This window comes from Oryctolagus cuniculus, chromosome 6, assembly GCF_051225735.1.
Source record: "Oryctolagus cuniculus isolate XC-2025 breed Fujian yellow rabbit chromosome 6, ASM5122573v1, whole genome shotgun sequence".
In the NCBI taxonomy this organism is placed as follows: domain Eukaryota; kingdom Metazoa; phylum Chordata; class Mammalia; order Lagomorpha; family Leporidae; genus Oryctolagus; species Oryctolagus cuniculus.
Window position 1 is genome coordinate 120,832,078 of NC_142872.1, and position 16,149 is coordinate 120,848,226.

Here is a 16,149-nt window from a genome sequence, read left to right on the forward strand (position 1 = left end):
TGTCTTGTGTCAGTGATTAATAGAAATGTACCTTTTTTTCCAAAGTCAGAATTCTGAATACAGTTAAATACTTAATTCTAGTGAGGCTGTGGTCAATAAGATTTTAGACCTAGATACATAAAAGATTTTAGCTGGGGAAATAGACCAAGCTATATGTTCTTGGAGGTAAAAATAAGGGGAAGGGAATGATAAGGGATGCTGGAACCAAAAACAGTACAGACTGTCATGCATTTTGGCCTATCTGCTGCATAAACATTCGGCTGTGGCAGTGTGGCCATTTTTGCCTTGTCATTTGATGTCTTATTTCCATTTTTGCCCTTATTCATAAATATAAAGAGAAAATGCAGTGCTTTTTATTAATAAGCAACATAAATAATATAAATGAGTCAGAGAATTCAGCTTTGACCCTCATAAGATTTAATCTGTTTGAATATGTAGGAAAAATGCAAAAGAAGATTGGCTAACACAGAAAATACTGGAAATGCATTATTGAAGACTGTCTGATAGCTGAGTTGTAATCAGGGACTTATTTAAAGATCATTTTGGTTCTCTGAGAAAGGAATGTGTCCTTTTCCTTTCCTAAAAATATATACATTCTTAATGTTTATTACTCTGTTAACACTTTAACAGAGTAATTAATTAATTAATGTTTGAAAGTGGGAGCCTGTGTATATAAGTTAATTCTTCATATAAATACCATGTAGTTCTTCCCAGGAACCAATGACTGGCTTTGATTTGTGTTTACAATTTCACTCTTTTTATTTTTCAAATACATTCATTTATTAAAAGCAGATAGATAACAAATTCTGTTAGGTTTTCTGTGTGAGGATAAAGTTAATACATGATTTGCATTATGTTTCATGAATCAGTTCTCAAGATGGTAGCTGCTTATAACTTACTGATAAAATAATGTAAACATAAATAATTCTCTCAGTATATTGTCATTCTTAAGTTTATTGCTTTATGTATGTGTTTGAATTGAATCCTTATTAAAATGGAAAATTCTTCTTCCTTTCTTAGCCTCAGCAAGTGTCAACATTGGTCAGTTGGAGCATCAGCTTATACTGTCAGTGGATCCCTGGAGGATTCGACAGATTCTAATTGAATTACATGGTATGACTTCAGAGCGTCAGTTCTGGACTGTGTCCAATAAGGTAAGAAACCCACTGTCAAGAACAGGTGAAAAAAATTGACTCATGTCCTAATGTAATTTAAGAGTGGTTACTTTTTTGAGAATAATGGCTCATATTATTTAACAATTTGAGGACTTCACATGCCCGTAACTGTATTTTTAATGTTCATTCACAGAGAAAAATAGAAAATATAAAAATATATATATACATACACACATACTATTAAAACAGTAACATCTAAAAATGAGTTTGTATTCTATTTGGTGTCAAAGCATTTATGTGCATTTAAAATGGAGCTGCAGTGGGTGGGCTTTTGGCCTAGATGCTAAGTCAACTGTGTGAAAAATTGAAGTGCCAGAGTTCAGTGTCTGGCTGTACTCTTTACTCTAGCTTCCTGCTAGGGTAGACCCTTTGAGGCAGTGGTTGTGGCTCTAATGATTGAATTTACTTTTTTTCTTAAGGATTTATTTTTTTATTTGAAAGTCAGAGTTAGAGAGAGAAAGAGAGGCAGAGAGGCAAAGAGAGAGAGAGAGGTCTTCCATCTGCTGGTTTACTCCCCAGATGGCTGCAATAGCCAGAGCTGTGTTGATTCAAAGCCAGGAGCCAGGAACTTCTTCTGGGTTTTCCACACAGTTGTAGGGGCTCAAGGACTTGGGCCATCTTCTACTGCTTTCTCAGGCCATAATAGAGAGCTGTATCCGAAGTGGAGCAGCCGGGACTTGAACCGGCGCTGATATGGGATGCTGGCACTGCAGGTGGCAGCTTTACCTGCTGTGCCACAGTGCTGGCCCTCCTCTCTTTCTCTATAACTCTGCCTTTCAAATAAATTTTAAATAAATAAAACTTCTAGCAAATGTCTTCACCTGTCTCTAAGATTATCTATTTAAAAGTGTTTCTGCATGCAAAATGAAAATGAAAATAGTTTTTAAAAAACCATTTAAATGAAATGAGGCTTAGAGATAGAAGAGAAATAATTCACAGATGCAGGAAAAAATCAAACTAATGTGACAGTGCTTCTAACTAACTTACACTTCTCTGCAGAAGATGTAATGAAAAAACAGCCATATATTATTCATATGTATCTGTATCTGTTGAGGTAATCATATGGTTTTTGTTCTTCCGTTTGCTAATGTGATGTATCACGTTGATTTGTGAATGTTCTCTTCATACCAGAAATAAATCCCACTTGGTCTGAGTGGATGATCTTTTCTGATGTGTTATTGGATTCAGTTGGCTAGTATTTTGATGAGGAGCTTGTGTCTGTATGCATCAGGGAAATTGGTCTGTAGTTCTCTTTCTCTGTTGTATGTTTTTCAGGTTTAGGAATTAAGGTGATGCTGCTTTATAAAAAAAGTTTGGGAGGATTCCCTCCATTTCATTTGTTTTGAATAAATTGAGAAGGAGTGGAGTTAGTTCTTTAAATGTTTGGTAGAATTCAGCAGTGAAGCAATCTGGTCCTGGGCTTTTCTTTGTTATGGCCTTTATTACTGGTTCAATTTCTGTCTTGTTGATGGGTCTGTTTAGGTTTTCTGTGTCTTCATGGCTCAATTTAGGTAGATTGCATGTGTCCAGGAATCTCTCCATTTCTTCTAAGTTCCCGAATTGTTGGCATATAGCTCTTTGTAGTAATTTCTGGTGATTTGTTTTATTTCTGTGTTATCTGTTGTAAACATTTCCTTTTTCTTTAACTGTATTGATTTGCCCCCCCCCTTTTTTTTAGTTAGTTGGGCCAATGGTATATCAATTTTGTTCATTTTTTTTAAAAACAAAGCTCTTCATTTCGCTGATTTTTTTGCTTCAATTTTGTTTATTCTCTAATTTTAATTATTTCTTTTCTCCTACTAGTTTTGGGTTTGGTTTGTTATTGTTTTTCTAGATCCTTGAGATGCACTGATAGCTTATTTATTTTGTGCTTTTTCAATTTTTTTTTTCAAAGATTTATTTATTTATTTGAAAGTCAGAGGAGAGGCAGAGAGAGAGAGGTCTTCCATCCGATGGTTCACTCCCCAATTGGCTGCAACGGCCGGAGCTGGGCCAATCTGAAGCCAGGAGCCAGGAGCCTCCTCCGGGTCTCCCACGCGGGTACAGGGGCCCAAGGACTTGGGCTGTCCTCCACTGCTACCTCAGGCCATAGCAGAGAGCTGGATATGGAGCAGCCAGGTTTCAAACCAGTACCCATATGGGATGCTGGTGCTTCAGCCAGGGCGTTAACCTGCTGTACCACAGCGCTGGCCCCGATTTCTTGATGTAGGCACCAATTCCTGTAAACTTTCCTCTTAACACTGCTTCTGCTGTATCCCACAAGTTTTTTTTTTCTTTTTTGTTTTTTCTTTTAACTTCCATAAATTTTGATACGTTATGCTGTCATTTTCATTTGTTTACAGACATTTTTTGATTTCTCTTTAGATTTCTTCTTTTTAAGATTTATTTTATTTATTTGAAAGAGTTAGGTAGAGACAGAGAGAGGGGTCTTCCATACTCTGGTAAATTTCCCAGATTGCAGCAACAGCTGAAGCTGCACCAATCTGAAGCCAGGAGCTTCTTCCAGGTCTCCCATGTGGGTGCAAGGACCCAAGGACTTGGGCCATCTCCTACTGCTAACCTAGGCCATAGCAGAGAGCTGGATAGGAAGAGGAGCAGCTGGGACTAGAACCAGCGCCCATTTGGGATGCTGGCACTTCAGGCCAGGGCTTTAATCTACTGCGCCACACTGCTGGCCCAAGAAAGGCTTGATTTCTTCTATGACTCACTGTTCATTCAGGAGCATGCTGTTCAGTCTCCAAGTATTTGCATATTTTCTAGATTACTGAGTTGCTGATTTTCAGCTTCATTGCACTGTGATCTGAGAAGAAGCATGGTATGATTTTGATTTTTTTGAATTGGCTGAGACTTGTTTTATGGCGTAGCATGTGGTCTATCCTAGACAAGGTTCCATGCACAGGTGAAGTGAGAAGAAGGTATATTCTGCCACTGTTGGATGAAAAGTTCTGTAAATATCTTTTAGGTCCATTTGGTCTAGTGTTGATTAACTCTGCTGTTTCCTTGTTGATTTTATGTCTGGTTGATCTGTCCATTGCTGGAAGTGGGATATTGAAGTCCTCCATCATTATTGTATTTTAATTTATGTCTCTCTTTAGATCCCTTAGATTTCTTTTAAATAGCCAGGTGCCCTCTAATTAGGTGCCTATATGCTTATAGTTGTCACATCTTCCTGTTGAGTTGATCCCTTAATCATTACGTAGTGTTCTTCTTTGTCTTTTTTAACAGTTTTTGTGTTAAGACTATTTTGTCTGATATTAGCATGGCTACACCAACTCTTTTGGTTTCTATTAGCTTGGTATCTTTTTTCATCCTTTCACTTTTAGTCCACGTGCATCTTTGTTGGTGAGATGTGTTTCTTGTAGGCAGCAAATAGATGGGTTATGTTTTTTCATCAATTCAGGATGAAGATTTATTTATTGATTTGAAAAGCAGAGTTACAGAGAGGCAGAGAAAGAGAGCGAGAGAGATCTTGTATCTGCTGGTTCACTCCCCAAATGGCCGCAATGGCCAGAGATGGATGGATCTGAAGCCAGAAGCCAGGAGCTTCCTCTCTGTTTCCCATGTAGTGAATGGACCCAAGGACTTGGGCTGTCTTCTGCGGCTTTCCCCAGTGCCCATGTGGGGTGCTGACGCTACAGGCTTTACCCACTATGCCACAGCGCCAGTCTGTCATTTCTTTTTGTTAGGAACCTTTAAAATCATTTCTGCTAGCTATTTTGAAATATAAAAGTAATTGTTGACAACTGTAATTATTTATGTGTTAGAGAACAGTAGAAGTTAAACCTCCTGTTCCAACTGCACCCTTGTACCCTGAATAATTTTTTTATGTGACTAAAGATTGTTGAAAGATTGTACCTAGATTCAGATTTCTCTATGTGCTAATATTTATATATTTTTATTTCTTCCAGTGGGAAGTACCTTCTGTCTACAGTGGTGTTATCCTAGGAATTAAAGACAGTTTAACCAGAGATTTGGTATATATTCTCATGGCTAAAGGTTTGCACTGCAGTGCTGTTAAGGTGAGTGAAAGTGTGCATCAAATGCTTTTAAGAATATGCTTAGTGGCTGCCTCTGTGTTATAGTGGGTAAAGCTGCCACCTGCAGTACTGGCAACCCATTTGGATGCTGGTTCGAGTCCCGGCTGTACCTCTTCCAATCTAGCTCTCTGATACGGCCTGGGAAAACAGTCGAGGATGGCCCGAGCCCTTGGGCCCCTGCAGCCACGTGGGAGACCTGAAAAAATTCCTGGCTCTTGGCTTTGGTTTGGTCCAGCTCTGGCCTTTGCGGCCATCTGCGCAGTGAACCAGCAGATGAAAGACTTCTCTCTCCCTCTGCCTCTACCTCTGCCTCTCTGTAACTCTGTCTTTCAAATAAATAAATCTTAAAAAAAAAAAAATAGTGCCAGTGCCGCGGCTCACTAGGCTAATCCTCCGCCTTGTGACGCCGGCACACCGGGTTCTAGTCCCAGTCGGGGCGCCAGTTCTGTCCCGGTTGCCCCTCTTCCAGGCCAGCTCTCTGCTGTGGCCAGGGAGGGCAGTGGAGGATGGCCCAAGTGCTTGGGCCCTGCACCCCATGGGAGACCAGGATAAGTACCTGCCTCCTGCCATCGGATCAGCGCGGTGCGCTGGCCACAGCACGCCAGCCGCGGTGGCCACTGGAGGGTGAACCAACGGCAAAGGAAGACTTTTCTCTCTGTCTCTCTCTCTCACTGTCCACTCTGCCTGTCAAAAAAAAAAAAGTAATGGGGGACTTCAGTACTCTACTCTCAGCAGTGGACAGATAAACCAGACAGAAAATAGCAAAGAAACAATAGAGTTAATTGACACTATAGACCAAATGAACCTAATGGCTATCTATAGAACTTTTCATCTGGCTATTGCAACCATCTGAAGAGTGAACCATCAGATGGAAGACCTCTCTGTCTCTGCCTTTGCCTTTGCTTTTCTCTGTAACTCTGCCTTTCAAATCAATCAATAAATAACTCTTATATATATATATATGAAAGAATTTGTTTAGGGACTGCACTGGGGCATAGTCTCTGCCTGCAGTGCCAGCATCCCATATAGGCACTGGTTCAAGTCCTAGCTGCTCCATTTCAATCCAGCTCCCTGCTTATGGCCTGGGAAAGCAGTTGAAGAAGGCCCAAGTGCTTGGGTCCCTGCACCAACTGGAGAGACCTAGATCAGACTTTGGATCTTCTCAGCTCTGGACATTGCAGCTATTTGGGGAGTGAACCAAAAGACCTCTCTCTCTGTTTCTCTCTGTTTCTCTCTGTTTCTCTCTCTCTCTCTCTCTCTCTCTCTCTCTCTCTCTCTCTCTCTCTTTCTCTCTCTCTCTTTCTGTAACTCTGCTTCTCACATAAATAAATCTTAAAGAAAATAAAAGAATATGAGCAGCCAGCACCGTGGTGCAATAGGTTAATCTTCCTCCTGTGGTGCCAGCATCCCTTATGGGCACTGGTTCTAGTCCCAGGTGCTCCTCTTCCAATCCAGCTCTCTGCTGTGGCTTGGGAAAGCAGTAGAAGATGGCCCAAGTGCTTGGGCCCCTGCACCCATACGGGAGACCAGGAAGAAGCACCTGGCTTCATATCGGCACAGCTCTGGCAGTTGTGGCCATCTGGGGCGTGAACCAGTGGATGGAAGAACTTTCTCTCTGTTTCTCCCTCTCACTGTCTGTAATTCTACCTCTCAAATAAATAAATAAAAATCTTAAAAGAAAAATATGAAATTTACCAAGAAATCAGAAATCACTACCAGTTATTTTTTCCTGGTCTTAATATAGGCCTAAAATGATACTTGGAAAAATGTTTTGGTTGATATCTTTCCTTTACCCTCTCATAATTATGCCATCATGGTCTTTGATACATAGATACTGCTCTGTGCCTGTTCAAAAATCTAGATAACATGAAAAAGCATTACATTCATGCACTGCATAATGATGTTTCAGTGACCATATAATGGTTGTCTTATAAAATTGTATTGCTTAGTGACTTTGTAGCTTAGTTTGTGTATTTATACACTATGTGTTTGCACAACAGCCTAACGGCACATTTCTTAGAATGTGTCCCTGTCATTAGCAGTGTGTGACTGTATTTGTATTTTTTTAATGATTTATTATTTATTTGAAAGGCAGAGTTATAGAGAGGGAGATACGGACAGAGAGAGAGATCTGCCATCTGCTGGTTTGCTCCGTAAATGGCTGCAATGGCCAGGGCTGGGCCATACCAAAGGCAGGGATTTTTTCTGAGCCCTCCATGGCAGGGGTCCAAGCCCTTGGGCTATTCTCTGCTGCTTTCCAGGCATGTTAGCTGGAAGCTGGATCAAAAGTGGAGCAGCCACACTCAAAGCAGCACTCATATGGGATGCCAGAGTTGCAAGCTGTGGCTTTAACCTGCTAAGCCGCAATGCCAGCCCCTGTATTTGTATTCTGTAGGATTTAGTTAATAAAGATTGTGCACCAAAATTTAAAACAAAGTCCTTTAGAATTTTTTTTTTAATTACTTATTTATTTGAAAAAGTTAGGGAAAAGGAGGGAGGGAGGGAGGGAGGGAGAAAGAGAGAGAGAGATCAATGAATCCTCCATCTGCTGGTTCACTCCCCAAATGGCTGCAATTGGCAGGGCTGGTCCAGGCAAAGCCAGGAGTTTGATCCTAGTTTTCCCATAGGTGCCGACAACCCATATGGACTCTGGTTCTAGTCCAGGCTGCTGCTTTTCCGATCTAGCTCTCTGCTATGGCCTGGGAAAGCAGTGGAAGATGGCCCAAGTCCTTGGGCACTTGCACCCATGTGGCAGACCCAGAAGAAACTCCTGGCTTCAGATCGGCACAGCTCTGGTCTTTGGGCCATTTGGAGAATGAACAGCTGATGGAAAGCCTTTCTCTCTGTCTTACCTCTACCTCTCAAATAAATAAATAAAATCTTTCAAAAAAAAAAAAAGGTTGCATTTTTTAAGAAGAACTATTTATCTGAAAGGCAGAAATACAGAGAGGCAGCGAGATCTTCCATCTTATGGTTCACTCCCCAAATGCCTGCAACAGCCAAAGCTTTGTCAGGTTGAAACCAGGAGCCAGGAACTCCATCCTGGTCTCCCATGTGGGTGGCAGAGGCCCAAGTACTTGGGCCATCTTCTTTTACTGTTGCTGCTCCTTTCCCATATGCATTCGCAGATAGCAGGGTTGGAAGTGGAGTAACCAGGACTCAAACTAGGCAGTCCATATGGGATGCATGTGTCCTAAGCAACAGCTTAACCCCCTGTACCCCAGTGCTTATGCTTAGTTTTTTTTTTCTTCTCAGTGATAGATAGAAGGCACATTGTTGAATGAATGAAGTAAAGAGAAAACTAGTCTTTAGAAAAATCAGAGCCAGGTGGCTAGAAAAAGACTTGGCTCATGGCTGATTTATTGACCTATTATATAGGCCAATAAGGTAGTGTGCAAAGATATTGAAGGATCTGAAGTCTAATTCTGAATACTTAAGGATACTAGTCATAGAGTTATAAACCTTAATACAGAAGCCTTTGTGTGTGTGTGTGTGTGTGTGTGTGTGTGTGTTTTAAGATTATTTATTTGAGAGGCATAGTTACAGAGAGGCAGAGACAGAGAGAGAGAGATCTTCCATCCACTGGGTCACTCCCCAGATGGCCATAATGGATGGAGCTGTGCCAGTCTGAAGCCAGGAGCCAGGAGCATCTTCCAGTTCTCCCATGCAGGTGCAGGGGCCCAAGGACTTGGGCCGTCCTCTGCTGCTTTCCCAAGCCATAGCAGAGAGCTGGATTGGAAGTAGAACAGCTGGGTCTCAAGCCAGCTCCCATATGGGGTGCCGGCACTGCAGGCAGCGGCTTTACCCACTATGCCACAGCACCGGCCCTTTTTTTATTATTTTATAATATATATGAAACTTGTTCAGTAATACAACATGTGTTTTATTTATTAGATTTTTTTATTACAAAATAATTAAATCTTTATTGGAATAAATCAATAAAATCGAAATGATGAAAGAATGCTGTAGGCTGAGATAGGCGATATTAACCATTTAAATGGATCCTTACATCCTTTGCTCTGTCCTCACAGAGATTTGTGTTTTGACTCCAGGGGCAAGGTGATCCAGGCTGTTGTATTCTGTTTTTTTGTAGGACTTCTCTCATGCGAAGCAGCTATTTGCTGCGTGTTTGGAGTTGGTAACAGAGTTCTCACCAAAACTTCGTCAGGTCATGCTGAATGAGATGTTGCTTTTGGATATTCATACGCATGAAGCTGGAATAGGGCAATCAGGAGAGAGACCTCCTTCCGACCTTATTAGTAGAGTGCGAGGATATTTGGAAATGAGGCTTCCTGGTAAGACTGCATAACAAAGTGAAATTCAGAAATTGAGTCGTCAAATAATTGAGAAAACTAAAAAGCATGTACTTGAGTTTTTACTGTCTATAAAAAAGTTAATTCTCTTCTGAAGCTGAAGTCAGGTTCCAGAGTTCAAGAGTTCACTTGAGAACATTGGGGAAAATGAAGGAAACTCTCAATTTCCTAGGACTTCCTTAACAAAGTACCACAGATGGGGTGATTTCAAACAATAAAGTTGTAATCTCTCAGTTCTGGAAGCTGCAAGTCTGAAATCAGGGTGTTTTCACGGCCACTGTCTCTCTCTAGCTCCAGGGCTTAGTCCATCTTGGTCCACTCTTAGCTTCTTGTGGCTCTTGGCAACCTTTGGCTTTCTCTTTCTCTTGTGTCTACTTTGCTCCAGTCTGTCTCTGTGTTCTTATTATTTTAAAAAAAATTTATTTGAAAGACAAAGTGAAGGAGAATGAGAGAGAGTCTGAGAAAGATCTGTCTGCTCATTCACTCCCCAGATGGCCACAACACCCAGGGTTAGGCCAGGGCAGAGCCAGGATGCCAGATCTCTACCTGCTTTCTCATGTGGGTAACAGAGACCCAAGTACTTGAGCTGTCTGATGCTGTGCAAGGTACACATTAGTAGAAAGCTGGATTTGGAAGCACAGCAAGGACCAGAACTTGGGCACTCCCATGTGGGATGTGGGATCTGAGCACCCCAGGATGCCAGTAGACCAAATGCCCACCCGTGAGGTTGCATTCTGATAGCTCCAGGTAGAAATGGCCTGGGCTGCAGCATTGTGGGCTTTTGGGGAGTAAACCAACAGAGCTCTGTGTTTCTGCTTCTTGAATATAAAAAAAGAAACTGGGATTCACATAAATTATCATTTGTGTTACGTATAAATCTCAGGGAAAACACTTAATGTTTGTTTTAAGATTATTTATAGCAGTTAAGTCATACTGTATACATTTAATGTGGTAAAAATAAAATTGAGGTGTAAAGGAAAGTGCTAAAAGTGTGTCCAAACAGAATCAACTGTTAGCTTTCTAGGGTCTTATTAACGGATTGTTACTACATTCTGGTTTCTACCATATAGTAATAAATTAAACTTTTTAGTACTATTGATAGAGTACATTTGAACTTGAATGCATCAGTGTCCTTTAATGTTATAATGTCCTTAAAAGAATTGATGAAGTATGCTCACAGTCAATGTTTATGGGCACATGCTTTGTACATGTGTACTTGTACATGATACTTTTTGAAAATGGAAGGTTGGTTTTTCACACATGGTTTCTCTAAAGTTAAAGGCAATTGATTTAAGTCACCATTTGAGACTCCTGCAGTCCATTACTGAAGTGCCTGGATTCAAATTCTGGCTCTTCTGCTTTGTATCCAGCTTCCTGTTAATGCACATCATAGTAGGCAGCAGATGATGACTCAAGTGCTTGGGTCCTGCCCCCATGTTGAAGACTCAGATGGAGTTCTGGGCTGCTGGCTTCGGCCTGGTCCAGCTCTGGCTGTTGCATTCATTTGGGGCGTGAACCAGCAGGTGGAAAATTTTTCTCCTTCTATCTGTTTCTCTGCCTTCAAATAAAATGAAAAATTTAAAAGGCAAAAACAATTTTAAAACCCTACCATTTATTGACTTCTATTGTCTGTTGTAAGAGCTTTAGATGCTTAATTCAACTGTCAAAGAAGCTCAGTGAAGTAGTTACTATTTTATTATCTTCATTTTGTAAATGAAGTGACTGAGGTGCAAAGAGGTTAAGGAATTCGCCGAGAGGCACACAATAAGAACCAGAACTGTGATAATAGTTTACTAAACCAACAACCCCCCCCCCCCTTTTTTTTAATGTGTTTGAAAGCCAGAGTGACACAGAGGGAGAGACAAAGAGGAAGAAACCTTCCATCCATTTGATAGTTCACTCCTCATATAGCCAAGGCTGAGCCAGGCTGAAGACAGGAGCCCTGAACTCTGGGTCTCCCATGTGGGTGGCAGGGGCCCAAGTACTTGGGTCATTTTCTGCTGCCTTCCTAGGCACATTAGCGGAGAGCTCAGTTGGATGCAGTATAGCCAGAACTCAACTGGCACTCTGAGAGGAGCTGTTGGTATTGCCAGCAGTGGCTTAACCACTGTGCTACAACACTAGCCCCTAGCAGTCCAACTTTGAAGCCTGTGCTCTTATGCTTTGAAATGACTGGATGTGCCTTTAAATTATTATCTGTTTGTGGTGTGTTTTTGTCCTAACAGTTTGAAGTTCATATAATATTTTCTGTTATTTCCTCTTTGGCGAAAGACTCAGCTCTGCACATAATTTTTGTAAACTCCTAGTTTATTATATATCTAGCAACTTGTCCTGCAGCTTGTGCTATGAACAGTGTTTACAATGAAAAGGACAGATGTATCCTTTTAAATAGGAGGAACAAAAAAGCTCACGTTTTACCCATAGGCACTATTCATGTCTTGAAATTTGATGAAGCCTCAGGGCTGGAATGAGTTATCTGAGTTTAATGTGGAGTTCTGGCAATGATCTCATAGCTGTGTACTTCAGAGGGATTATAAAGAGTCAGGTTGGTGCTGGGCATGGTATCTGCATGCCTGCATGGGTCGAGACGGGGTGGGAAAGTGTCATCTCCCACCTTCTCCCTAATCCTTTTTTTTTTGTGTGAGTTTTTGTGTGTAGTAAAGAGATTTGTTTTTTCCTCCAGAAACCTTTTATTTAAGGAATACAAACTTCATGCATTTCATGAATACAACTTTAGAAATACAGTGGTTCTTCCCACTGTATGCACCCTCCCACCCTTCTTTCTCTTCCTTCTCCTATTCTCATTCTTATTTTTTGCTAAAATCTATTTTTGTTTAACTTTATAAACATACAATTAACTCTATACTAAGTAAAGAGTTTAGCAAATTGTATGAAAAAAAATTCTTCAATAGTCGAGTCAAGGACTGTTCAAGGTCATTGCTTTTGAAAGTGTTTTCATTTCTATGGTTTACCTTTATGTGTTCTGTTATCACAGATCTGGGAGAACATATGGCTTTTGTCCTTTTGGGACTGGCTTATTTCACTAAGTATTATGTTTTCTAGTTTCATCCATTTTGTTGCAGATGATAGGATTTCATTTCTTTTTTTTTACTGCTGTGTTGTATTCCATGGTGTACATATCTATAATTTCTTTATCTAGTTTTCAATTGATGGGCATTTGGGTTGATTCCATATCTTAGCTGTTGTGAACTGAGCTGCAGTAAACATGGGGATACAGAAAATTCTTTGATGCTGGTCTATATTCAGATTTTTGAGATTTCCATACTGTCTTCCATAGTGGCTTTACCAGTTTTACATTCCCATTCACAGTGGATTAGGGTAACTTTTCCCTCATATACTTGTTTGTTGTTTTCTCTATGAAAGCCATTCAATGGAAGTGAGGTGAAACCTCATTGTGGTTTTGATTTGCATTTTTCTGATGGCTAGTGATCCCAAGCATTTTTTCATGTTATCTGTTGGTCGTTTGGATTTCCTCATTTGTAAAATGTCTGTTTAACTCCTTGCCCACTTCTTTCTTTCTTTTTTTTCTTTGCCCATTTCTTAACTGGGTTGTTTGTTTTGTTGTTGTTTCTTGAGGTCTTTATTTATTTGAAAGAGTTACACAGAGAGAGGAGAGGCAGAGAGGTCTTCCATCTGCTGGTTCACTCCCCAGTTGGCCACAATGGCCAGAGTGTGCCAATCCAAAGCCAGGAGCCAGGAGCTTCATCTGGGTCTCCCCCACGGGTGCAGGGGCCCAAGGACTTGGGCCATTTTCTACTGCTTTCCCAGGCCATAACAGAGAGCTGGATAGGAAATGGAGCAGCCAGATCTCAAACTGGCACCCATATGGGATGCCAGTGCTTCAAGCCAGGGCATTAACCCACTGCGCCACAGTGCCAACCCCTTCTTGAGGTCTTTATAGATTTTGGGTATTAACCTTTTATCAGTTGTACAGTTTGCAAATCATTTCCCCCATTCTGTTGGTTGCCTCTTCACTTTGCTGAGTGTTTCTTTTGCGATGCAGAAGCTTCTCAATTTGATGGAATCCCATTGTCAGTTTTGGCTTTTATTGCTTGTGCCTGTGGGATCTTTTCCAAGAACTCTTTGTCTATGCCAATGTCTTGCAGGGTTTCCCCAATGTTCTCTAGTAATCTGATAGTATTGGGTTGTAGATTTAGGTTTTCAATCCATTTTGAGTGGATTTTTGTGTAAGGTGTAGGTGTAACTTAGGGGTCTTATTTCATCGCCAGTGCCTTGGGCTGCTGCAATCTGGTCTCACCTCACTCCAGAGCTGGTATTGAGGCTCTTGGCTGCTTGCATCCTAACCTGTGCGTGTCCACACCCTCCATGTAGGTCCACAGTTTCCCCCCAGTTTGCATGGAGTTTCTTCTGTCATTTTCTCGCCAACCTTTCTCTGAGATTGTACTCTCCACTTTTTTAACTGTTCTCCCTTAGACTAGAGCAGTAAGCTCCCTCCTTATTCTGCCATTTTGAAAAATTCCCCCTACTCCTGTTTTACTGAAAAAAAAAAAAATTGTCCTTTGGTGATGAAAGACCAGTTTTGAATGAAGTAGATGCATGCCTTCTGTAGAATATAGAAAGGGAAGCATATTCCTGAGTTGACCTGGCTGTAATATCAAAAACATTGAAGGGATTGTAACTGACAACAGAGCGAATCTTTCAGTCGTAAAAAGGCTGTAAATTATTCTAAGATCAACTGTGTGTTCTGAGAGAGATCCTCAGCTTCATTTATGGATCTGTTTTTTTATTTGAAAGAGAGTTAAACATGGAGAGATCTTCCATTTTCTGGTTTACTCCGCCAATGCCTGCAGCATTTGGGGCTGGGCCAGTCCAAAGGTAGACACTAGGAACTCACTCCAGATCTCCCGTGTGGATGACAGGGACTCAATTACTTGAGCCATACATGCCACCTCTTCTGGTATGCATTAGCAAGAAGCTGGAATTGGGTGGATCCAGGCCTGAGGCTGGGCAGTCTGGTACGTGATGTCGGTGTCCCAGGTGACATCCTAAAACATTTTTTTAGATTTATTTTGCTTTGTGAGTCAGATCTTCCATTCACTGGTTCATTGCCTCAAGTGCCTACAAGAGCCAGGACTAGGATAGGCTGAAGCCAGGAGCTGGGCACTCAGTCCAGGTTTCCCATGTGGGTGGCAGGGATTCAGTTACATGAGCCATCACCTGCTGCATTTCAGATTATACATAGCAGAAAGCTGGAATGGAGAGTTGAACCAGACCCCAACCCAGACACTCTGAGATGTGAGCATCCAAAGTGGCATCTTATCTATTGGCCAAAACACTTACTCGCAGTATCTCCAACTTTTAATACTTTTGTAGCTAAGTAAGGTGGCTTTCTCTTCAGACACATGTCCTTGTTACATTCTTCAGTTTCAACAAAATTGAATTTTAGGCATACTCAAAGTGTGACTCAGCTCTTTTTTTTTTTTTTTTTAACATTTATTTATTTATTATTTGAAAGGCAGAGTTACAGAGCGGCAGAGGCAGAGACAGAGAAGTCTTCCATCCACTGGTTCACTCCCCAAATGGCCGTAATGGCCGGAGCTGAGCCGATCTAAAGCCAGGAGCTTTTTTCAGGTCTCCCATGTGGTTACAGGAGCCCAAGGACTGCTTCCCAGGCCATAGCAGAGAGCTGGATTGGAAGTGGAGCAGCTGGACTAGACCCGGTGCCCACATGGGATGCTGGCATTGCAGGCAGCAGCTTTACCTACTAAGCCACAGTGCCTGCTCATCTCTTTCTAAAAATTGTTTTTTTTAAAGATTTATTTATTTATTTGAAAGAGAGGAAAGAGAGAGACAGAGAGGTCTTCCATCCTCTGGTTCACTCCCCAATTGGCTGCAATGGCTGGAGCTGCACCGATCTGAAGCCAAGATCCAGGAGCTTCCTCTGGGTCTTCCATGAGGGTGCAGGGGCCCAAGGGCTTGGGCCATCTTCTACTGCTTTCCCAGTAGCAGAGAGCTGGATCGGAAGTGGAGCAGCCAGGTCTCAAACCAGCGCTCATACAGATGCCAACGCTTCAAGCCAGGGTGTTAACCCACTGCACCACAGTGCCAGCCCCTCTTAAAAATTATTTTTAATTCAAGAACCAAAGAGGCAGAGTACCTGATCTGTTAGTTCACTTTCCAGTTATCTACTGGGGCTGGGTTGGGCTGAAGCCAAGGACCATGAACTCAATCCAGACTTCCTATGTGCGATGTTTCCCTCTTGGGCCATCGTTGATACCTTCCAGGGTACACATTAGCAGGAGCCAGAAAGCCAGAACTGAGTACTGAACCAAGGCACTTCCATGTGGAACACAGGCAACTCAACAGCTAAGCCACATGCTCACCTCTTTGTTTTTAACGAGTAACTCTACTGCAGTTGTTAAGGGATCTCTAAATCACTGCCTGTCAGCCTATCAGAACTGCAAGCCTTAGATTCTGACTCTCCATTGAAAATCATTCTGGTATTTTTTAAGTCAGTGTTACTAGTGAGGAGGATCTGGTGAACAAAGAAAGCCTTGGAGCCAAGGCCTCCCTTTGGCAAAATGTGTAGAACTCTGACACACATGCATTTGGCAACTAATTTCACTTCTGTCTTCAGTCCTT

General features: G+C 41.6%; 1 protein-coding gene across 3 annotated transcripts in view; it reads left to right on the plus strand.

The window, feature by feature from the left end:
- Positions 1–16,149, plus strand: part of INTS8 (integrator complex subunit 8) — a 71,601-nt gene that overhangs the window by 29,421 nt on the left and 26,031 nt on the right. For 2 of the 3 annotated variants that reach the window (XM_002710696.6, XM_089335546.1), the window contains exons 13-15: positions 1,021–1,154; positions 5,084–5,194; positions 9,306–9,507. In XM_002710696.6, the coding sequence (XP_002710742.1) occupies positions 1,021–1,154; positions 5,084–5,194; positions 9,306–9,507 (447 nt within the window). Of the gene's footprint in view, positions 1–1,020; positions 1,155–5,083; positions 5,195–7,839; positions 8,111–9,305; positions 9,508–16,149 lie in introns of those variants that run through there. The other variant, XM_089335545.1, reaches the window with a different exon arrangement.